Source organism: Dermacentor variabilis, chromosome 4 (assembly GCF_050947875.1).
Source record: "Dermacentor variabilis isolate Ectoservices chromosome 4, ASM5094787v1, whole genome shotgun sequence".
NCBI lineage: Eukaryota > Metazoa > Arthropoda > Arachnida > Ixodida > Ixodidae > Dermacentor > Dermacentor variabilis.
Window position 1 is genome coordinate 170,140,659 of NC_134571.1, and position 24,757 is coordinate 170,165,415.

Below are 24,757 nucleotides of genomic sequence, written 5' to 3' on the forward strand. Positions count from 1 at the left end.
CTGCGTTTACTTTGCGTAATTATTTCCAATATTTGGTGAGGAATGTCAATGTTATTGGTATGTCGAGTGGGTGGTGTCCTCATTCCAGGGCTCCACTGGCTATGGCGGCTCGACGTACTTGCTGGACGAGAGCTTCTTGTCCCGCCAGGGTATCGGCCAGTCAGCTGTACCTCCCACTGCTCTAATGACGTGCTAATTGCATAGGTGTATCTATATGTTTCCCAATGGTATCCGCCGAGGTAAAAACCAAACCAGCCGCAGCTACCCAAAACCTGGGTGGGTATCCAGTGAAAGCTTCGCTTGAAAAGACGAATCAGAACACCTATTTCTTGTAACCGAAGCTGAGAGCTATATTCTATTCATAGCTGGTGCTTAAGCATGGTGTGCACCCATCATACGCTTTCTAAAGGTTGAATTCATCCAATGTTACAAATGCAGCGGCAGCTGGAAACGCCGATACTGCAGCTTATTCGCTTTCAACTTGTTAGCGTTTGAAGTTAAGCTGATAGCACGTGGTGAATGCGTTTTGTACTTAGCTACAGACTAGTTTTCTAGCGTCGCAGTGCCACAGTGAATACAACTCCACCTATAGTTTCCATCTTTCCCAATGCCGTAACACTAAACAGCAATTCATCTGCAGCAGCATATGTATTTATCTAAACTTACACGAGGCGCAGGGTTTCTAACAAAAGCCCTTCTTTTGAGTACTGGATGTGTGACGTTGCAATCACAACATGCCTCTTAGAGTCACCAATTAAAACGTTATATAGTGAAAAAGAAGAAAATTAAAAAGAATAGTCCGGCAGTTTTTGCTGTTGTGGCCTCAGGTGGCGCCAATGCTATGATGCTTGGTTTTTTAATCCGATACCGCAGTCGGACGCCGGCTTTCATGAAACCAAAGGCCATTTAAATTAACCTACGTGTTTATTTGGCTCATTTGTGCAAGCTTGCAAATTAAATGGTTCGTGACAGTGCGCGCCTCACACCGGTACGAGGCAGCGCGCGTGCGCAATACGGATTGAGGCAGGTATGCGACAGTGCAGACGACACGCTGCGTTCCCCGGCAATGTATTGTCGGACGCAACTTGTGGCAGCAAGATGGCGTCGAAGAAGGACAAAGAGCCGTGTGAAAGGGAGAGAATAAGCCTTTACTCGAGTGAAAAATGGCGTAAGCGATTCCTAGAATCATTTAACGGATTCGCTAAAGAACATGTGTGTGACACGGAAAGGGGAATGTCTTCTATCGCAAGCATGTGGAAACCTGAAATGCAGGTGAATACCGTTTTTCGCGAACGTCTGAAGCCTAAGAACAATCGAATATTGGCAATTATGTGCGACACTGGAATATCACCTGTCGCTCAGGCCTAGAAAATTAAGAATATTATCGTTGTATGCACTTGAAACATGAATTGATAACTTCTAAAACAAAGTGAGTCGGGGCACGTTAGCAGGCAACACAGCCTAATTTCATCCCTCGTCTTGTTCCACTTACACGTCTTTAGTTCATGATCCATTGCGCCTTTCTGTGCTGCGCTGGAACCGTAAAATTGTGCTAATGAAAATTCTAGCAGCCGCGCCTCCTTCCGTGCACATCCGTCGTTCTCAGCCCATGTGCTAAAGTGTTCACACCCGATAACTACGCCCCGAAAAGGTAAGCAGCGAATTTCTATCCGTCCCGCCTCGTCAACCCAGAACCATTAGCATATTCTGCGTGTCCAGACAAAGAAGCATCACTGACGCTTGCAAACAGGAACACTACCGGCCAGCAGCGACAGCGCCTCGTTACCCCGCACAAACTAACTTTGTGGACATGCGGCCTCACCATGAGTCGTTTTCGTGTACGCATCGGTTGACTTCGGACAGCTCTATGGAACCTGTTACGGCTGCGCATATCTTGCAGCTACTTGCGTGCATCCTCTTGGAGCTTTACCTCTACAGCGCTGGAAGCGTACTACAATGCGTGGTTAAGAGTTAGAGAGGATCGGCTGCGTGCATAAATACCCAAGTCGAACTGGTTCCCAACAGACGAGCGCATTTTCTCTTTATCATTGCCACCACGACCAACGTGGCATTCGCTGCGAATGCGGCGGCACCAGGGCACCTCAGAGGCGCTCCGCCTCGGTTGTGGTCTCGTGCGCGGCCGATGGTTGCGCCGGCTGCGGGGTGACGCTTTGCGCCGACTTGCTTGACTCCTGGCTGGAGCGGCGGTGCTTCTTGCGCTTGCGCTTGCTGGTCGACGTATCGCTCGCGTCCTTGCTGACGTCACCCTTCGCTGGTGACCGGTGACTTTTGGACGTAATTTCAGCTCTGCAAGACACACCCATTGCGGAGACGCTCAATTGGCAACGAGGGGAGACAAAAAGCAAGGCGAGTCGAGGCAGGGAGGTCGACAATGACGAGCGCGCACAGCGGAATAGGCACACGAGGACTACTTAACCGATCACTCAGGCAGTTGCACTTGATCTGCACATTTGTACGAATATTTCACGCCATCGACGGGTGTACATATTGGTATCAGGAAATGATACGGAGTCATGTTTCAGCAAATCGAAGGCGCAAGATAGACGCGGAGAAAGAGACGTACCACTGGACATCTTTGTTCGCGTCTATTTTGGCGCCTTTCATTGTCGGAAATATGACACCTGCAGCGACTAGCTGAAACCAAGATTCTACGGAGTTTAGCTAGTTTAAGGTTGTCACCAGAAAGAGGCCTCATTAAAAATGTCGTCCTGAGAGTAAGGGCACAACAAGTGTTCCATAGTTTCTTCGATCCACAAGCAACGCACGTTGGCTCCTAGGAGAAAGTGGAGACTGTATGCAAGAGCATGAATAACTCCACAAGAATAGTTATCGATTACAAGAGAAACACGAAAGCTCAGGTGCACACAAACTGAATACTCATGAAATGATGGCGCAAACACACAGGGATGAGAAAGAAAAACACGAACGAGCGCCGCTCATTTTTTTTTTCTTTCTCGTCAACGTGTGGTCGCGCCATTCTTTCTTGATTATGGAATACCAACACGTCCAGCATTCAGTACTTCTAAGGCACACTGAAGCAAGTCGTACGTCAAAGACAACCAAGCTATACTCAAGTGAGGCGCAAAGGAAAGTTGTGCAAAAGAACCATACGAGATATTGGCGGAAATCAAAAGAAATGAGAACGGGCTCATACTTTTTCAACCGCTTCTCAAATCCGGTGCAACTCCTCAGTCACCGCAAGCTTTTCTTTCCATACTTTGACGTACTACTACCCCATAGGTGAGGTGCTCGTGATCAGGGTTTCAAATGCCACAGATACAGGTCCTCGCTTCCCCGAAGTTCCACTGTTCTAAGGTCGAGCCGTGTCCGCTTATCGAGCGAACAAACTGTGTGTGGGCAGAAAGCTCACAATGAAGGGCAATACAAAACCTGCAAGGTAAGCAGGTTGTCTGCGGCAACTGTCGCGTCCGCGATCGCAGCAAACTACAGTCCATTACGTCGCCTACAAAAGAAGGGACCGCTTACTTGGTGCAATCACCGCGCTTAAAGTGACACTTGAAGGGAAACACTAAATCAAGTTTAGTCCCGATAAGCTATTTCAAAACTATATTTTCGTTATTTCGCGGAAATATGTTGATCATTCGGAGAGAAAGTTAAGGTTGAAGTACCGCTCCATTATTTTTTTTCGTGTCGATAACCCAGCGCCGATGTGTCAGTGTGACGTCACAGATATTAAAGTTTATTTTTTATATCTGGCCGTCAATGCTCAGTAAAGGCTCCCAAAACTTGCTAATTGTAGTTTTTGCCTCATTTATAATACAATGAACTCCACTTTTGCCGATAACAAATTAAGCCCGAGAAGGAACCGCCCACCTGTGAAGTCACGGCGCGAGCTTGTGCGGAAACTTCAAGGCGGCGTCGCCACCAGCCTTTCATCCTCGCGCTTTTTTCGGCTTACTGATCCTTTATTCGTGGTGAGGTTAGAGTAACCTTTCGGTTACGAAGTGTCTAAGACTAAGTCGGACCTTCGCGCTACCTTCCCATTACAGTCGTTAGAAAACATGCAAACTCCTTCTCACACAGGCTGACTTTCCCGTCATAAAATATGCTATGTGAAATCCTGCGCACGCAAGCGCGAAAATCTACGTGTCCTTGCACCTTTCGACAGCAATCAGTACTATAGTGCGGTGCAAGGTTAAAACGAGAAAAAGTCATAAAGAAGTGGCTCTAGGTGTTAAATATGGTAAAGCATAAAACGCTAGAGCAATGCACGTAAACTGCACAATAACCGGTCTCTCAAAACGCAAAATTACCAACAGTATTGCGGCAAAGGCCCAACCAATATTGAGTCTGTGGCTAATAAACAAAACTCGCAGTTTCGTCCGAAAGGCGAAGCACTGATTGCGACAGCAAATTGGACAGCTATGCAAAGTAAGGTTGGTAGTTTTATAAGCTGCATAAATTGATGTAAACATTCGCTTACTAATTGTGCACATTGTGACGCGTGCATAGGCAAAAACGAACATATCTCTCTCGATGACCACGGACACTCGCTGTCCGAATGCTGGCGTGACGAATAGCGCGGCAGCAGCGGCGAGCGAATTCACCTTCGTACTTCATCTCTCTTCACTGTGAACTAAACACGCGAGAACACAGTGTACACAAATCCATCGTCTATCTCGGATCGCCAAGTCTTCGAACTCACCACAGACCAACTCTAAGGTAGGGCGCGGGCGACCACGCCCAGCCCCCCCCCCCCCTTTCTAGCACGCGCACATCTCCCAGCTCCTACCCCCTCCTTGCACTCATGAGAAGACGGGGCGAACCCTCCCTGCTTCTTCCCTATAGCGCGCGCGAGCAGCCGCCGCCGCATCGAGCCATTAGCCTTCGCGGCTCACCTTCTCGAGCTTTCTCTCGCATCTACAGCAAAGCGTGTCGCCGCAATCTACCCGAAGTTGGAATTTATACGGATTACGGTGACGCCGAGGCCATCGACGGAAATTTGCCTTGAGCGTCCTTATTTTTGCTATGGCAACACAATTCTAAAAACGGTTCGGCAAGTTGCAGCGGTAGCGTCGCTGGCTCCCATGTTGTGAACCGGGGTTCGAGTCCCTGTGGCGCCTACTTTGTTGTTTCGTGAATATTAAATAAAGGTCCCCTATTTTGCGGAGTTTCTCTAGCATGGCGAAAGTCTTTTTGCCACTTAGATCTCTTATTTGCAAATGAGAGCGATCAGCGCGTCCTCACTGCCGCTCGTAAGCCTAACTATTGCACCGCCTGGTCACGCGTATTAGTGCGTTTACTGCTCCGTTTCTGCACTACGTTATGCTGGTGTTCTAACGCGACAGCGTGAAGAAGGTCGTGTCGAAGAAAAGCCGGTGTCGTCGGCGTCAGCAGCGTTTGCCGTGAGCGATAAATGCCGGAAGGCACTTCATAAATAAAAAAAAACAACTTGCAAGATGGGCTGGTGGGAATCGAACCAAGGTGTCCGGAGTGTTAGACGGACACGCTACCACTCAGCCACGAGATCGGTCGTTGAAAGCGGTACAAAATCGCCTCTAGTGAATGCGGTGTTGCCTTAGAAACGTGCCGCAGAAAGTTATACTGTTATGTATATCGGTAATTATGACCATGTAAATTACAGACGTCGCAGTTTCACGAGTAGCGAAGTACGTGTCCGCTACATTTCTTCTGCGCTCTGCGCACACGCAGGGCCATGTTGCGGTAAACACAGAAGACCCCCTCCTCGCATCGTACGGCGCTGCCCCGACGTGTGGCGCGCCACTCGCCCCATGATCGCGTGCGCCTTTATGACGCGTAGCGGCCCGGCTCTCCGAGCCGATCGCGACGTTTGGCTCGCATATATCGTTTGAGTAGGCGGTGCAAACGGAGTGCGATAACGCTATCGCGTTCCACTCTTGAAGACGAAGCTAGTTAGTTGGTTAGTTAAATGGGGTTTAATGGCGCAAAAGCAGCTAAGGCTATGCTAGGCCAAACACGAGGTGTTTTAAAATCCAGTTTATAAAGTAAAAAGTTGTGTTAGTAATCTATATTTTATGTAAAAATCCAGTGTCGTCTAGAAATTTATGGACGTCACATAATGGGACTAGCGGATCATCACCTAAAATTAAAGCAGGGTGTAGAGGTATGTGTAGTTGATATAATTTGTGCAAAAGTGTTCGTCTGTGTGTTTCAGTCTGCGTACATATGAGTAATATGTGCATAACTGTTAGTGGCTGTTGACATTTCTCGCATGTTGGTGTGTCTTCTTTCGTAAGTAAGTAATTGCGTGTGAGATGTGTGTGCCCAATGCGCAGTCGGCATAAAACTACTTCGATGAACCGCTCCTGATGATAGCATGACTTCCACTCGCCAACTATGGGTTTTGTGAGATGTAGCTTGTTGTCGGCACAACGGTCCCATTCGCGCTGCCATTTTACCGTGAAGGCTTTTCTAATTGCGCGGATGCTATCATTATATGGGAGTGTTGTGTTTGTAATTTATTTGTGCGCTGCCATCAATGCATATCTATCAGCTGCTTCGTTACCCGGTATGCCAACATGGCTTGGGACCCAGCAGAAACGAATTAACATCCCGTATTCGTTAAAAGCCACCATGCTTAAAATGTCTCCAATCAGGGATTCACACTCAGATTTCAGATGTATAGCCTTCAGTGTGCTTAAAGAATCTGTGTATATGATTGCAATTTTGTGTTTATCAGCGATAATCTTCTTAACAACAACCCATACAGCGATAACTTCGGCCGTGAAAACAGAGGCATGTTGTAGCAATCGAATACTTTTCTTCCCAATTTTCCGTTACGACCCCCACACCCACGAGTTCTTTCGTTTTAGAGCCATCAGTGTAATATTGCCTGTTATTTTGATATTTGTACTGAAGGGCACGGAATTCTTGTATAATGTGTTCGCGTGGGGTGTCTTTCTTCTTTAAATGTGTTAGGGCCAAACAATGAAATCTTCCTTACTGAGCCTTCATTGCGGTGAGGCTACCTTATGTCACTCTGAAAGTTTCCTTACTGAGGGACCCTCGGTGAAGGCTTCCTTGGTGCTTCCTCAGCATAAGGTAGCTCCAAAGCTACCTTCATGCGTCCTTACGCCGCTTTTTGCCCTGAACGAGCGCTTCACCTCACTGCTTAAAGGGACACTAAAGCGAAACAACAAATCAGTTTAGACTAATGAAGCGTTGTTTGAGAACACTGCAGGCAGTCATTTCCAAACAATAGTTTGATTATTAGATGAGAAAATGCAGGTCCAAGTATCAGTATCTGAATTTCGCGCCGAAACGCCAGCGCCGGTACGTCAACGTGACGTCAGGGATTCCAAAGTATGTTGTCGCATTTGGGCCGCGTTGGCTGAATAAAGGTTCCCGAAACTTGCCATGTTTAATATTTAGTTCCTTTAGAACACAATGAAGCCAATCTGTACCCCTATATAGTTTGTAGGCCCTAGAAGATGCCATCAAAATCCAAGACGTCACAACCCCCAGTTGCGGGAACTTAAGTAGGCGTCGCCACCCGTATTTCGTTCTTGCGCTTTCTCTGGCTTACCAAACGTCTTATCGTTGTAAGAGTGGAGTTTTTGGCGTTGTAGAACGGTAATTTACTGATGCAGAAGAAATCATTTTTCACTTTAGTGTCCCTTTAACCACGTGACGTTTGCTTGCGCATGCGCGCTGTCGCCCACCTGCGGAGAAGCGCGAGCACAGTACGTCTTACCAGGCATATTCGTTTCAGTCACGCGTGCGGCATGGAAGCGTTGCTAGGCGTTGCTAGGCGTTGCGCGACGCCGGCGTGCCAGCGTTGCTGGAGCACATCAGGTTTTGCACTGTAATGCGCTACTTTTTAAAGAAGTTTAGTAAACCAAACTAGAAGAAAGCGTCCACGCTTCTCTATATTAGCTCTTCAATTTAAAGATTTTGCGACGATACAACATTTTTTATTGAATAATGGTGTTCGCGTAAAGCTCTTAAGAGATAATCTCGAACCCAGGCATGCGGCAACCGCTCCTTACTTGAGGACAAGTGAAGGGAGCTTTCAGAGTACGCTTGCTTCCTCCATCGGTCCTTCGCTCTAAGGTGGCCGCACGTAAGGTTAGGAAGCGCTCGAAGGAAAGGAACGTCTCATTGTTTGGGCCTTAATGTCCAGTCACACAACGGTTCAAAGTCGTGCCACGGGGGCAAACGCTTTGGCTTTCTGGCAACCCGGAGCACTTCGCGAGGAATGTCGTAATCCCGGACATACTCCTCATATCGCAGGACAAGCGACTTAATCATGTTCGGTTTATTTGTATAGTGTAGGCGTGAGTTGCATTGTGTGAGGATGTTGTAGCTATGTGTTGCGGTGATGACTGAATCCTGAGTATGTAAGAGACTGTGAGTAATGCTCTGCGCTGCTGTAATGAGGGTCCATTTCACTCAACGTATAAACTTTGAATAGGTGACGTTCTGAAGGCACCACTGGCCAGTCGCAGTCCAAGGTTATGTACTGGATCAAGTCGTTGGATGTAGGATTGTCTGGCTGAGCCGTAAACAATGGCGCCGTAGTCTAAAAGGCTACGAACAGGAGACCGGTAAATACGTAAAAGAAACGTTCGGTCGGAACCCCAGTGCTTATGAGATAACACTTTGAGGATATTCAACGCTTTATTTGCCTTAATCTTTAGTGCTTTAATGTGGGCAAGGAAGTTCAGTTTTTTGTCAAAGATTACTCCCAAAAATTTATATTCTTGTTTTACCTGCAGCGCAACATCATTCAATTTTAAATCCGGGTCTAAGTACAACCCTCGTTTTTGCGAAAATAGCACTGTAGAAGTTTCCTGAGTAGAGAAGCGGAAGACATTTTTCTCAGCCCACTCCATTAGTTTATTTATTGTTATCTGGAGCTGCCTTTCACATGTTGGTAAGTTGGAGGCGCGGCACGCTATTTGCAGGTCATCGACGTATATGGAGTGCATAACAGAGGTGGGAATGACTTTGTTGATAGAGTTCAATTTTACAATAAAGAGTGTTGTGCTAAGTACGCAACCCTGTGGCACGCCGTTTTCCTGGATAAACGTGCGCGAGAGCGCAGTGCCTGAACGGATTTGGAATGTTCTGTTGGACATCAAATCTGCGATACAGTTTAGCATTTTGCCAAGGATTCCTAACGCGGCGACGTCACGTAAGATTCCAAACCACCACGTGTTGTCATACGCTTTTTCTAAATTGAAGAACACTGCCAGGTAGTGCTGTTTGTGTACGCATGCCTCACGTATTTCGTGTTCAAGTCGGACGAGGTGGTCTGTCGTTGAACACCCTTTTTTATAGCCGCACTGAAGAGAATCAATGGAGTTCCGTATATGAAGCGTGAAAGTTAATCTGGCATTTACGATACCTTCATATGTTTTCGCCAAACAACTTGTCAGCGCGATGGGTCGAAAGCTGCTTGGGGATGTGGGGGATTTACCTGGTTTTAGAAAAGGCACAACTATTGCGTTTTTCTAACTTTTTGGCGTGCTTCCGGATTCAAATATGTTGTTAAAAAATTTAAGGAGAACATCTACGGATGCTGGGGACAGGTGTGCAAGCATGGAATAATGGATCCGGTCAGGACCTACTGCAGTTTTCTTGCCAGTACAGAGAACCCTGTTAAGCTCTTGTAACGTAAATGGAGCGTTTTATTCGTCCCTTGACATGCAAGTGGTTGGTAGTTTCTCTTTTTCTGCCGACAGTTTGTATTTTAAGAACATGTTCCTATATTTAGCCGAGCTAGAGACGTTATAGAAATGTTCCCCAAGTATATTCGCTTGTTCTTGTAGTGTTGTCCGAGTGCCTGAAGGTGTGAGTATGGGTATCGTGTACGGTGAGTAGTCCCCCTTAAACTTCTGACCTGGTCCCACATCCTTTTGGATGTGACGGTGCTATTAATTGTAGATACATATCTCAGCCAAGACAATTTTTCCGCCTGTCTCCAAATAAATCGGGCTTTCGCTTTGGCTTGTTTGAAATTGCGAAAAATGTTTTGAGTTGGGTATCTGCGTAAAATTCCCCAGGCCTTGTTCTGCTGCTTTTTTGCTACGGTGCATTCACGTGTCCACCAAGGATTCAGGTTTTTCCGAACCACGCCAGAAGATTGCGGAATGGCCTTTTAAGCTGCAGAAATTATGCAATTGATAAACTTTTCATTAATTTCCTCAATGCTTAGGTCTGTTAAAATAAGTTCCTCCACCCTGGCACTTTCCGTAAAAACAGCCCAGACGGCCATTTGTAACTTCCAGTGGCGTGGTTTGTGGGATATAATGGGTAGTGTTGATGTAAGGTGGATTAAAGTAGGTAAATGATCACTGCCATATGGATTCTCCAGTAAGTCCCATTTAAAATCGCTGAAGATATCTGGAGAGCAAAATGCTAAATCAATACAGCTAAAATTACGTGAGCTCGGTGAAAAATGAGTTGGCTCACCTGAATTTAAAAGACAGATATTATTCAAAATAAAATCTTCGGTAATTTGTCCTCTTGGTCATTCTTATCGCTACCCCAAAGAGTGCAGTGAGCATTAAGATGTCCAACTAAAACAAAAGGCTCCGGCAGCTGGACAATTAAATCTTCCAAATCTCGAGTTGTGAAATGGGTATGGGGAGGGATGTATAACGAGCAGATGGTGACAGTCTTAAAAGTTAAAACGGTGACAGCTACTGCCTCAAACGCAGTATTTAGTGAAACGTTCAGTGTAGGGATGCCGCCTTGAACGACAATAGCGACACCTCCTGATAGACGACTGGAGTGCTCGCGGTCGTTTATGATTGTAAAGCCTTTAAGAAAATGTGTATGCTTTGGTCCTAGGTTCGTTTCTTGAAGGCAGAATGTCACTGGTGATAACTTATTTATAATGTCTTTGATGTCACCTAGATTGTGAATTAGGCCTCTGCAATTCCAATGAATGATGAAAGCCATGTTATTGAGATTGGAAAAAAAGTTACTTGTGTGTGTGAGCTTACGAGTTGTAGGTGACATGTATTTAAAAGCTGATTACTCTTATGAAAGGCGGTAACCGCCCCGTTCAGGTTACCTTTCCTTTCCTCAGCGAAGGTATAATATGCTTATCCTTCTGTAAGCGCTCCAAGGTACGCGGGTCTTTTGGCGTCAATGACGCAGGGGTTTTCGGATCGACCTCCATCGCCTTTTCCGAGGCGCTGGACAATCGACAGCCAGGCGCTGAGACCCGCGTCTCGGGCCGTGGAGTGCGGTTCAACTTCGGGCCCTGCGGCATTGTGGTCTGCTGGGCCGTCTTCGTTGCTGATGGAGCAGCACTGGCTGCAGCCACCAAGGGGGCGGTTGGGGTTTCTACAGGGGTACCGGACGTGGACCCTGTAGATTCCTGAGGCCGGTGTGACGCTGCCCCCTGCCGCGTCACACTGGCATAGCTTTTTTGAGGTAAGTGCCCTAGCCTTTTCCTCGCTTCGTAGAATGCAATCTTTTCCTTTACTGTGATTGCAATTATTTCTTTTTCTCTTTTCCAGCAAGGGCAGCTCCTCGAGTAAGCAGGATGATCGCCCTTGCAATTGACAAATTGTGCGGGAGCAATGCAGTTGTCAGATGGATGGTCGTTGGCACTACCATTCGCGCATGTTTCCTTTCCTCTGCATGATTGAGATGCATGCCCGAACCTCTGGCACTTGAAACACCGCCTTGGGTTGGGTATGTACGGTCTGACGTTGATTTTCAGATATCCTGCGTCCAGTGAACTAGGGACAGTGCTACTACCAAATGTCAAGATCACATGTTTAGTCGGGATGTGTTGGTCATTTCGTGGTAGTGTTATTCTCTGAACATTAATTACGTTTTGCTCCTGAAATCCTTCGAGTAGCTCTTCGTCGCTGAGGTTCAAGAAGTCTTCTTCAGATATAACTTCCCTTCTAGTGTTGAGTGAGCGGTGTGGAGAGATTGTTACTTTGATGTCACCGATATTGGTGAGTTCGGCGAGCTTTTCTAGTTGACTTTTCTTGGTCAGTTCAAGGAGGAGGTCTCCGCTAGCCATCCTTGAAGCCTTGTAACCCGATCCAATTGTGTTTGCTAGGCATTTCGATACTGTGAATGGCGACAGTTCTCTAACGATGGTGTTGCCTTCACTGTGAAAAACATGGTATTTCGGTAATGTGTTTTCGCTTGGTTTTAAAAAGAACTGGAAAGTTGCTTCGGTGCGACCTCTTTTCAGAGGTCGATCTGAAAGTCGCGGGAACGCTTCTGCCATTGGATGGTTTCAAAATTCGGCGGCGGTGGTAGCCACCCACCACGGAGCCCAACAAGGGGACGCTACAGATTCCAAGAAACCTGCAGACGCCAACTATACAGCGCCACTATAACCTAATGTATATACCCAAGGTTGAATATATCACACACGGTTAGCCCTTGCCGCCAGGAAATACGGAAGTAATATGAAGTGAAGAGAAGACAGGAAAGATGGGAAAGTGGGAGAGAAAGAAGAAGATTGGAGAAGAGGACACGAAAAGGCGACTGGCGATTTCCTCCAGGTGGGTCAGTCTGGAGGTGCCGTCTATGTGAAGCAGAGGCCAAAGAGGTGTGTTGCCTCCGCCGGGGCGCCTTAAAGGTACAGACACCCAGAATCGGCTCAACCTCCAGGATCCCCCTTTCCGCAGACACGGTTAAGCCGCGCACGGCTACACGCGGGAGGGTCCAACCCTCGTGTGCTCGGGTACGTGGTGTCGCGGCACACCAAAGGCGTGCTTACGCATACGCCCCTGCGGGGAAGGCGAAGCTTAAGCATACTCCAATTTCTTTGAATGTGCTCTGTAGCGCACGTAATAACGGCGCAATAAGGTAACTTAATCGCGTGACCTGACGGTGGGTGTGACTGTCCGGCAGTGGTGAGGACGCATTGCTTCCTGTCATCTTGTCATGCAAGATGCAAGTGGCGAGAAAGGCCTTCGCCAGGTCAAGCTATGCTGGAGTAAAAAGAAACGGAAGAAAAAGAATATTTGTGAATTGATATCCGACCAAGCTACCCAGCGCAGTTTACTGCAACGCTATAACAGAACAGCCAGCCGTGCGAGGAAAAAAAGAGAACCAGAAAGCTCGCCCCACTCACCTTCGCGCATATCGTTTTCGTGGAAATGCCATCGTATAAGCTGCAGTTACCACTTCGCGGCCACTGCAGGTTATGCTACTGCTGTGTTGTGTTGCTACTGTGTTCTTCAACGTCACCACCACGTGACATTATGCAGCGGCGACAGAAGCAGACGTCAGTATACACTATACGGCGTCGTACTCAGGCCATAGGCAGGGCGCGGCGGTTCCTGCCCAAAGCGAGCCACGCACAGTTAGGACTCCTGAAGAGCAGCGCGAACAGGATGAACGACGAAAGGAACAACAACGTCAATGTGCACGACGGCTTCGCGCTCAGGCTCGGCAGCACCCAGTAATAGGCTCCGTCTAATTGGTCTATAGGATCAAGTGACACCACACAGCTTCGCTGGCCAACCACCTTCGCTACATGAATTGGAGCCCATTTTGTTTAAAACCGAGTTATGTTACACCGTATTGAACACAAACAGTCATTGCATGTTTCGGTATAAAAGCGACCCTCAGCCACGTTTACACTGAGTACCATCGAAGCGAGCTAGTGAATCTATATTCTTCTGCACGACTACGCAGAACCCCATCTATAGAGCAGAATAAGTAGACGAAACAGCATAAAAGTGTGTTGAAACCGACGCAGTCGAAATTACTTCGAAACGTCCGAGTAACTATGACGCCTCTAACGATTTGCTTGAAGCACATGTTTACATAATATTGCGTCGGAGCACACCGGCCGAATGGAATGCGTTTCTCTCTCTCTGCGAAAGCGCACATCTCCGTTCTGGAATCAGATGCGGCCCTAAAAGAGTAAGCGAACAACTGGCGCCGGCACAAAAATTTACAATGCCGCCTTTTTTTTTTTCTTTTGCGAATGTCTTTTCGAGGAGACTAGTTTGAATGTAATCGAGAAAATCTGGGGCCGAATTCACACAAACCTTTCATATTCTAAGTGATCTCTGCCCTTGGTTGGCGCCCTTCGCTAATGGTACGTCCAGCATCAGGATTGGCCGACTTTTTTTCTTGGGAACAATTCTAGCCCAAGAGGTCTTTGTGAACACGGGCCCTGTTTTACTCGCCCAGACCGCACGTGAAGCATGCAACGGCACTGCCGTTCAGTGCCGAATTTTTTGGCCAAGCGCACGCGAAGTATCGATGCGACGTCATTCGCCAAACTTGGAAACGGGCAACTCCTCCGCGCTGACTGGCGCAAAGTAGCTGTATACATAGTCTAATGATTCGAATTTCGGTTCTTTTTTTACCCGTCATCGTTACGCAGTGGCTATTGCGGTGGGATTACTATGCCCGAGGGCGAGCGAACGAATACCGGCCGAGGCAGCCGCATTTCGATCGGGCGTGAAATGCAAAAGCCAGTATACGGTGCATTGGACGCACGTTAAAGAAACCCAGAGGGTCAAAATCAATTTGGAGTCTCTTAATACGGCGTGCCTCATAATCAAATCATGGTTTTGGCGTGTAAAATACCAGTGTTTATTTCAATTTCTTCGGACAAAAGAAAGGTGAACGGGAACTTTTCTGGAATGTAGCGCGTTTATATGTATAATCTCAGTTAAGCGCAAGTGTGTAGGCACCCAAGCGTTTCCTCGCCAAGAAACGGAAACCGACTCAGTGGTACAGCAGCTTTCAGCTTGCGGATTCAGCTTTGCAATATCACGAACTGGACTGCAGTGGTGTTCCCCAGACCCACCCTGACGTACTTGTTTATTAATTTTGCTACATCGCTGATTATGTGATTGATGTCATTAGTACGAATTCGGATACTTTTGAAATCGGGAGATTTTATCTTTAGTTGTTGCGAATAGTGCCCCTGTGCAGCTGTGCCTCTCTTTCCGACGCAGCTCTGATGAGCAGCGGTTTATTTCGGACATTATGTCCAAGATAAACCGATGTACGCCATCAACAACGTGGAGAATTGAGCTGCAACGTTGTCCCTGTAGATATCTGCCGAAAGAGGCAACGAGGCGAATTGAGTCCTTGTATACGTGAGCCATATACAAGAACAATATGACCACTACTCCAGAGCGCTGGGTTGCGGAGGGGCGCCTAGACTGATCGAGATGTTTTCGAATCGTTCGGATATCTGCGCCGGCATCAAGGTTGGTCGTAGTCGATCGTTTGTGTGTCCATACGTCCCGTCAGTGAGCGCACACTTCGATCTTGATACACGGAACCCACTAAGTGCACTCAGCATTCATGGTTCATGTATGCGCAAAAAAAAATCGATCATTACGATACTCCCATCATTTTGCGATATATTGGCTGGCGCAGGCAATCAGTCTCGTGTGGCACGTTTCAGACGGAGCGAAGTGTGGCACCACTGTCTCACTAATCCGGAGATCGCGAGAGCCAGCTCGTGGTGCCAGCGCGTGGGTGGGATTCACAGCAACCGCCGCAGACAGACGTTCGCTCATGCAGCGCTTGGTTTCCATACAGACGGCGCGCGCTACTCTGGCGCCATATCGCACACAGCCATCGTCGCCGCACAGGCCGTCTTGCGCGACACTACGCTTTTATGCTCACGCTTTCGTTCCACCAAGGACAACAGTGGCTCTTCATCGCTGGGAAGTCGTGTCTTCAGTGTCAGCGGCGACAACTTCCACGGTAGCGTGACACCAAGCCTCCCTCGCAGCCGCTCGGCATCGTCCCTTGCAGGAGCAGTGGTCCTCATGCCACATACCGCGGACTGACCTCAGCATATGACGCCGCGGACGGGCGTAGCCCTCCTCGCCCCACACCCTGCCCCCCTCCGAAGCGCAGATGAGGCTGCCCACGAGGCTGAGGCTGCCTGGGCCATCGGCAACTTAGCGCATGCGCAGGCCGTACCCCTCCGGTCCTCCTCCGGTTTCCGCCTCACTCATGGTTCCGCGGCACACTCCTCCTGCGCTACCGCATTTCGTGCATCTCCCACTGCAGTCCGCGTTCGCTTTCATTATTCGCGGAGCTCGTTCGCTCGGCCACAAAGACGCTCGCCGCAGGAACAGGCGTCTAAGAGCTCCGCTCTAAAACAAAGGAAAAAAAATTGGAGGACGCTTAAACTTCGCCTTCAAGAGTGGAACGCGACAGCGTTCCCGTCGACCCGCCAAGGGGTGTAAGACAATGGGCTACGGCGCAGCGACTACGCGCCCCGCATCGGACGCGGTGAGCGTCGAGCAACGCAGCGTTCGGCGCGACAACGAAATGTGCGCCTGAGCAAGCGACGCACGCCTGAGCCGTAGAAACAGCTCGTTTCTAAGGCAACACCGCGTTCACTAGAGGCGCTTTTGTACCGCTTTGAAGCATCGAACTCGTGGCTCAGTGGTAATGTCTCTGTCTCACACTCCGGAGACCCTGGTTCGATTCCTACCCAGCCCATCTTGGAAGTTGCTTTTTATTTATGAAGTGCCTGCCGTGATTTATCGCTCACGGCCAACGCCGCGGACGCCGACGCCGACGCCGACGACACCGGCTTTTCTGCGACACGAGCTCCTTAACGCTATCGCGTTAAAAACAAGACTCTTCGCCGGTTCACTTACGAGTGCTGCGATATGCGACTGGGAATCTTCTCGACAGGTGACAGCTTGTATTCCGAGGTGCTATGAGGCGTGATCCCTGCGGCGTCATGAGGTGTAGTCGACGCTGACACACTACCGCCCGGAATCGCAGACGTCTCCGCCGTGATCGGCGTGAGCGCAGGCTCGGGGGCAGCGGGCGGTGGGCCGACAGCGGAAGGCGCCTTCAATTCCGCGCCCTCAACCAAGGGCGGCTTGCCGAGCACCTTGGCGTCGGGCTGAAAGCAGCCGAACACGTCCCAGTCGAGGGGCGCGCGTCCACCGGCGAAGAGCCACGAGGTGATGCCGGACACCGCCACCAGGGTGAGGAAGCTGATGACCATGGAGAAGGTGCGGAACGGGAAGCGCTGCACGCCCTCCTCGTAGTCGTAAAATGGGTACTTGATGAAGGGTGGTATCTTGAGAATGGACTCGCCGCCGCCCGCGCGCAGGAAGCAGCCGACCACGTAGGCGGCGAAGGAGCCGTACGTGTTGACGTGCTCCTTGAGGTAGACCACGCACACGAGCTGCGGGAAGAGGATCACGTAGACCAGGTCCGAGGAGAGGTACCACAGGCCGTAGATGGAGTCGGCCGTGAGCGCCATGAAGGTGGCCAGTGCGCCCACCAGCACAATGGACACGCGCATCACGCCGATCACCTCCTTCTCCGTGGCCTGCGAAGCACGGAATGCCAATTGAACGGACACTGTAACGGCAAGAATTGCATCACGCTGGAAGGGAATATTGAGATTCCAAAGAACACGTATACGTATACTGCAGAATAAATCGAAAAAGAAGGAAAAACATAGCGCTCCCCTAGTCATATAACCTGTTGCATCCCATCATGGGACAACACGTACGTTACTCACTTATCCCCAGTTCAACACGTTCAGAATCAAGCAATACGTATAATCTTTAGCGGTTCTATGTCTTAGACTCCTTCGTTACATTTTACGCATAACATTTTAACAATGCAGAATCTGGAAAAATATAGTGGAATTTTCATGTTTAAGTACGTTTCCGGAAAGCTTCCATTTCCTTTGCTACATCCTAGTTATTTCGTCATGTTCCATCGACGCTTCTTGTTACGTAAAATAACCACTTAAAACTTACGCCCACGACTAATTACGACAAGCTCACTGCGAATATTTAACGCGTTCCAATGTGGAATTCAGTGCCGGGTGGTATAAAAGAGGGTTCTGTTGATTCATTTGAAAGGAATTTGCGTTAACATGGAATAAATACAGTTAACTTTTCATTATCCTTTTTATTTGCAACGTTCTTCTGTATGTTTAGACTTGTAGAATGAATATCGTATTTTTCATAAATAGGATTGTTCGCAACGTTGTATATACTGAAAGCCGGTCTACAGTGAATGATGTTACAGCTGCTCTACATGTTCTGAATAGCCTGATGCTGTTCATTGTATAGTTATTTTAGAGGGCAGCTCTTTGGCGCCCATTTACGCGGCGAGCGTCGGCGTTGTCCCTCGGCGTAACCGAGTGAAAGGGACAGAGAAAAATGAAAGCGAACGCTGAGCGCAGCGTGAGAAGCAAAGCGTAGTGCCGCGCAAGGCTTGCGACGACCACTACACGATGGCGCCAGAGGAGTGGGCCCTCATCTGTTCACCGATGACATGCGGCGTTCGCGTCGCACGGTACTATATATGGAAACAACGCGCTGCATGAGCGGAGGCCTGTCTGCGACGGCTGTTGTGAACTGCGCCCACGCGTCACCCACACGCTGCTTGTCGTGATCACCCGGCGAGCGACGCAGTCGCGTGACGCTTCACTCCCTTTTCAACGTGCCGCACGAGACAGATTGTCCGCGCCAGCCAATATATCGCAAAATGAAAACGCATATAGAGCTGCTTTTGTATTTCGCATTAAGGATTATAGGTGAAGCAGGGATGAATGTTTTTCTTTGACGTAAGCATTACCAAGGGGTCTCGCAAATTACATCTTTTCACTATGGGACCTCTTTCTGTATTTATGTCTTCTTTGAAATGAGTATTTTGAACTTACGAAAATAATAAATAAAACAATACTCGTACTCTCGGTTATCACGCAAAGACGGTGGCACCACGACTGAGTCGCTGCGTCACGTCAGACGTCGCGGTCTCCTCGCTGATATGGCTTCTTTATCCGGAAATATCGGCCAAGGTCAATCCTTTATCTTATAATAAGGAGCGATAATTTCTTTGGAAAGAATTCTCTCATTTCAAACGGTACGTACCCATTCCTGTAAGAAGTAAGTATAGTCTCCGCCTCTACATATCATAATCCCCTGCGTCATTATTACGTGATTATTGTGCCAATGCCCATTCATCTGAAATGCACGTTCTCTGCTCCAACTTTTTCACATCGAGCGAACCGTAGTGGCAGCTGCCCGTGTGTGCACACTGTGTCTTCTGTGATGATTACCCACCGCAGGAAATCCACAGTGCCCTGTGACGTTCTGCACTACTGGCTACAGAACGAAGCTCGACGCTAGCGCACCCCTGTTAGCCAAGAAGAAAAATAAAACAAACAAACAAAGGGACCGGGCGGAGCACGCACGTTCTGCCTGATGCCGAGTTTGTAGATATTCCAGGCGAACATGGAGGCCGCGCTGAGAATGGACGAGTCCGAAGACGACATCACCGCCGCGGAGACGGCGCCCAGCCCCATGGCGGAGACGAAGCCGGGCGTCAGGTACTGCAGGACCAGCGGCAACGTCAGCGACGTCGCCTCGCCCGTCAGTGGAACGGCCTTCGTGTAGCCCGCTTTCGTAAAGTCTGCACGCAAGGGCACAGGAAAGAGTTGGCGGTGCGAATACGCGTAGGTGAAAGCGAGCCATGCATGGGGCAAGAACCGATCAGGAACGGAAAATACCGTTCTCTGCGGCCTATGCATAACGTCTCGAATTCCATCTGAGCATGGCAGGTTCATGTAACGTCGCAAAGGACGAAGTTGAAACGGCCGCCGCGATAACCCCGCACAATGGGGCCAGCTATTTCTCCCACGCGCGGTACGTGCCGTTCGTTGTGATCGTCACGCGTTTCCTGTCACGTAGGGCACCGAGCGACATATCCTTACGGGCTATGTCCATCGGTTATGAATGCCCTCTCCATGCAAGCTTTCCTTGGCAGCTGAAGCGTATTTGACACTGCACCGGGCGGGCTGGTTGATGAGACCCAATTCTGTAGTGCAATGGACTTGGGCCCTTTCTTTCTACTCCGTGATTCTGGCAATTACAAGTCGCGGGCACTGGCCGCGCACTCTGCTTTCCCCTGCGTAGCACTGCAGCACTCACTGGCTGCCTTGGCGACGGCGCCGATGACGACGGGTGGGATGGCCATGAACAGGCAGCCGAACGCCGCCATGTACGACAGCAGCTCGGCACCCTCGGCCGTGCGGCTCGAGAGAACCCGCTGGAAGTAGACCTGCGCGCGCAGCGCGTTGAGTGTGTTACAGAGCGACAGGTAGTAAGGAGAGAGGCGGCGGGCCGCTTTTAGCAGGGAAACTTGGTTTAGTCGGTGAATTGTCACGTTGCACAAGCAGCGCTAGAGCAGGCGAGGACTTCGCTCGACCGTTCCTTAGACATGCAGGACATTGCCAGATATAACAGGTTTTCGTACCTGTCCACGTCTCTAGCACAGCTTCTATGTGTCACTGAGTCCCCTTCTATTACCGCAGTATTTTTCGAGCACGCACTGCAAAGATAGGCGACTTTCCCGAACGCTACAGAAAAGCCATTAGCCTCAGGTTCGCAGGTCCATGCACCATTGGAAAACGTGCGGCGAATAGTACACGCAGCAACAATATTTTCCGCTGAATGCGAGAGGGTATTTGTGTTCCTATTGTCGCAGGAGAGTAGTGCACTAGCCTGGAACCGGCGTAAAGGAGGTGGCTACACGAGCGGTGATAAGTCGGTTCGGGACACATGGTCCACCAACCTGCCAGGGCACGCCGCCCATCATGAGGAGGAGCATGGAGTCCCAGTAGTTGCCGAAGTCCTGCCACTCGACGCTACCCACAAAGTCGTTCCTCGGGTACGAGATCGGGCCCACTGCCTGGTGGAACATGGCGAAGGGCACCGACAGCCACTGAGCGACGAAGGGCAAGGACGCGCCATCAGCCATGTGCCATGTGACCAATATAGAAAAGCACAATTACACTACTGAAGACTGTGGTGCTGAAGTTACATAAACAGGGAAAAAGCGCCTCGGGAAGGCTGGCCAATGTTCCAGTAAGTGGACTTATCTTTGTCAAAGGTGCCTTGTCAGCCCTCCGAGCATGACAAGGCCACCTTCAACTAGTATAGGTCCACCTATCGAAACGTTAACCAGCTCCCTCCTTAAATTTAGGCTTCTGAAGGCACGTTAGTCAGAAAACAATTCCAGAACGCCCTGCCTTAAGGCATGATATAGGACCTCATCTAGGACCTTACGAGGTCCTAGATTATGCAGATGCCTCTTACTGTCGTCACACACAGTATCATTTATGGAGAATGTTTAGCAGGAAAGACAACCAAAGGACAACATACCAGGCCGAAGAAGATGGCAAGGAGCTGGATGACGTCCGTGTAGGCGACCGAGTAGAGGCCGCCCGTGAAAGTGTAGAAAAGGGCAATGCACGCCGACGCGATCACCGACTCTGTGCGCTCAAAGTCCATGATGACCTCTACGGTGGCGCCTACGCAGTGAATAATTGGAATGCGATTCAACCACCCAGTTGGAAGTCCATCAAAGACAATGTCTTCCTGAGCAAGTTTGGGGGTAACAATGGGCACAGTCACTGCGCACGGCGCTTACAGCTTCAGCGCTCAGTTGGGAGAGTAGGAAGTGAGTAGGAGTGCCTAATTTTTTTTTCTGTACTTAGTTTTATTCTAGATACCCATGGAAACGCCCCAATTTAGACTACACTACTTTCGGCACTGGCCCGCGTTTTCAGATTACACTGTCTTCGGGATCGGTCAGCGAAAAATGCTAGAAACCCAGAAACCAGACACAGAAAAGTGGAGGTGACTCGCTAAGGAAGGCACTGTCTTCAAAATCATGAACGAGTGTGTCCGAATAAACGATGATCTGTTTTGCTTTGTGTGGAACATGTCGCAATAGTAGGCAGAAGCGCCAATGGCATAAGCGGACGGTAACGACAACCGCCAGGAGAAACGATAGAAACAGATGCCTCGACCTTAAACCGTCACGCCTTTAAGAGGGCTCAATCAAACACATTGTTGGACTAGTTGTGTGTATGTATATATATATATATATATATATATATATATATATATATATATATATATATATATATATATATATATATATATATATATATATATATATATGTGTCATATCATAAGAAGCCAACAAACACTGAGACCGAGGGCAACCTTACTTGTGCGTAAAGATTTCCCCTATGTTTTCCTCTGTGTCAGTGTTTCTTGGCTTCTGATGATATGACTAATACAAGTCGGGCCCCTCGGTTAACCCTCTTTTCTTTATTCTCGTTTACATATATATATATATATATATATATATATATATATATATACACACACACCAGAATTGCGGCGCAGCAACAGACTAGGGACGACAGAACTTACACGCGCAAGACGCAATATACTTGCAATACATTTATTTCCGAAAGACAAAAAAAAGGAATATAAACAATGTGTTTACCTTGGGCGCAGGCTGTGAACCCGCGCTATCAGCGACTCGAACTCTTAAAACGAAGTTGCGACGCAATAACACGCGAGTCGGCAGAGGCATATTTCATCCAAAAAAAAAAAGGGGGGGGGGGGTGCACATGCATAAGTGAACATTCTATTGTGATCCGCAGTAACGAATATATTTTTTTCAGATTTCGCTTTTGGCTATGCTTATGCGCATCTGCTCTATATAGCCTGTTTTCTCCTGGAAATACATTAGTTGAAAGTGTGCGCATGATTCATGTTGTTTCTGTCATGCCTGGTTTTCGCTACGCCACAATTCTGCTAAAAAATTAACGCAGTGCTTGTGTTCCTGCCGGTATACCTGTGAGGAGCACTGTGTTCTGAGTTTTGTCGTCCTCTCAATGTATATATACGGTATACGTTTGTGCGCAATTCGCACAGCATACGCTGGTGTGGGCAGACTTTTACACGTTACAGAAAAGGTAACTGATCACAAGTGCTTCATTCAAAAATGTAATTGATTACTGTGACCAATTAGTGCCCGACGAAAATAATTACGGAAATAATCAAAATAAATCAATTTTCTTACGTTACGTCCGTTTGAACTTATTATTCGTTGAGAATCAGCTGTGATCATGAATAATCGATCAAATGTGCACGCTGGGTCGGTGCTCTAACGTGCGGACATCTTGCGCGCAAGGCTGTCATTACTCAGCAGCTGGGTCCTCTGTAAAGTGTAGGCGTTTCATGGTTTCATAGTTGCTGGTCTTACAAGGAGACGCCCCCGGTTGGACCAATGAGAAGCTGTACAAATGGTCCGTGGGCGATTTCGTGGCATTAACGTCCCGAGTGGTAGTCGCTATCGAGACATGCCAGCTTCGGTTCGGTTCGGCGGACAACGCCTGGTTGAGCGTTAACACGAGAAAGATGCTGAGCTCCCGGACTTGCCCGTCTTAGCTTGCGCAACCGCGAGGCTGCTGCGCGGCACAATCTCGGGCGTTGTGTGCTGCAGTTGCCACCAAATTCAGGTTCCTAAAGCTGCGTCACGTGTTGCAGCTTATCTCGTCAGTAAAGTAACTATTTGCATGTAATTGGTCATTGAAAATATTAACTGAATTACAGTGAGCGTTACCAAGTAAAAAATGCAATTCTTTATTTGCAATATTATCAACCAATGTAACAGATTCCGATTAATTAATTACACATTATTACTTAAGTGCGAGTCTTCTGGTGGCCCACGAGAGGTCTGAGCATCCAGACCCTTATATAGGTGCCGCGTATTGCAAATATGGGGGCAGTGGATTGCACTGCGCTTCAACAGGAAGCGGGGGCTCCTGTTTAAATAAATAGAAAAAGAAATCTGTTTTCTCGACAACCACTGCAATATTTGACGAACAGGTAGGTGTTCATGGAAACCTTTCAAAATTGTAGACATTTCCCTCATAAGAACGCGATTCACGCAAAAGCTACGGTGTTGAATGCAATATTCTAGGGGCTGTACAAAGCTCAAAGGACATTAAAACAATAAATCAGTTTAGACGGAAAGAACGTATTTGAAGACATTGTTGCCGTTAATTTCGAAATAATAGGTTGATTATTACAAGAAAATAATGAAGGTCGAAGTTTTTGAATTTCGGGCCGAATTCCGAAAGTCGGTACGTCACTGTGTCGACACGAAAGTGTTTTTTTCATATTCAGGCCACTTTTGCTCAGCAGAGGTTTCCGAAACTCGCCATGTTCAATCTCTGGCTCCATGAGAACACAATGTAAAATTACCTATGCCCTAGACAAGCTAGAAAACGGTGTCAAAATCCATGATATCACAGTGAACTGTTGCGAGAACTTCAAGGGGGCGTCAGCACCCGTGTTTTGTTATTGCAGTTTTTCTGGCTCACCAAGCGTCTCATCGTGGTACGAGTGGTGATTTTGGCATTGTAGAAGGGTGATTTACTGAAATACAGAAGAAATCATTTTTCTCTTCCGTTTTCCTTTGAAGACCAATTCTCACCAGTTCTGGCCATTATGAGCTGGCAAGAGCGGTGCATACAATGCGCGATTACAATCGTGCCTGCAAAGCATTACACCGCTACGCCTCACGAAAACGGCTGAAATTTCGAACCAAAAGTCGTGCTCGCTTCTCCTCGCGGGTGCCGCGCTCCCAGTCGACGTCATTCGCACAAGTGAACCTACGTAGTTGGCACTGCTGTGACGTCACTCACAGTGACGCGTGAATTTGAGAATTAGTAAATGCAACAGCAAGTATTTATTTGACCTGTTGCTTCAATAGACGATTAAAGTTTAAGCAAATAATAAAACACACGAACCGAATGTCTGCGTGTTTATCTTGTTTTTGTTTTACTTCGTACCTTAGAAAAAGAGATGCACTTCTGTTTCGTCTGCTTGTTGTTCCCACGTCGTGCAGTCGCACGCACAGGGAACGAAAGTATGCCGTTTTCTACATGTGCCAGCGCACGGTCATG

At 48.3% G+C, this 24,757-nt stretch overlaps 1 protein-coding gene across 1 annotated transcript in view; it reads right to left on the reverse strand.

Moving 5' to 3' along the window:
• Positions 1-1,140: 1,140 nt before the first annotated feature.
• Positions 1,141-24,757, reverse strand: part of LOC142579935 (high-affinity choline transporter 1-like) — a 42,127-nt gene continuing 18,510 nt past the window's right edge. The window contains exons 4-9 of the mRNA XM_075690614.1: positions 21,147-21,295; positions 20,557-20,706; positions 19,914-20,043; positions 19,178-19,395; positions 16,605-17,293; positions 1,141-2,307 (exon numbers count right to left, since the gene is read on the reverse strand). Of these exons, the coding sequence (XP_075546729.1) occupies positions 2,103-2,307; positions 16,605-17,293; positions 19,178-19,395; positions 19,914-20,043; positions 20,557-20,706; positions 21,147-21,295 (1,541 nt within the window). The 3' untranslated portion in view covers positions 1,141-2,102. The remainder of the gene's footprint in view (positions 2,308-16,604; positions 17,294-19,177; positions 19,396-19,913; positions 20,044-20,556; positions 20,707-21,146; positions 21,296-24,757) is intronic.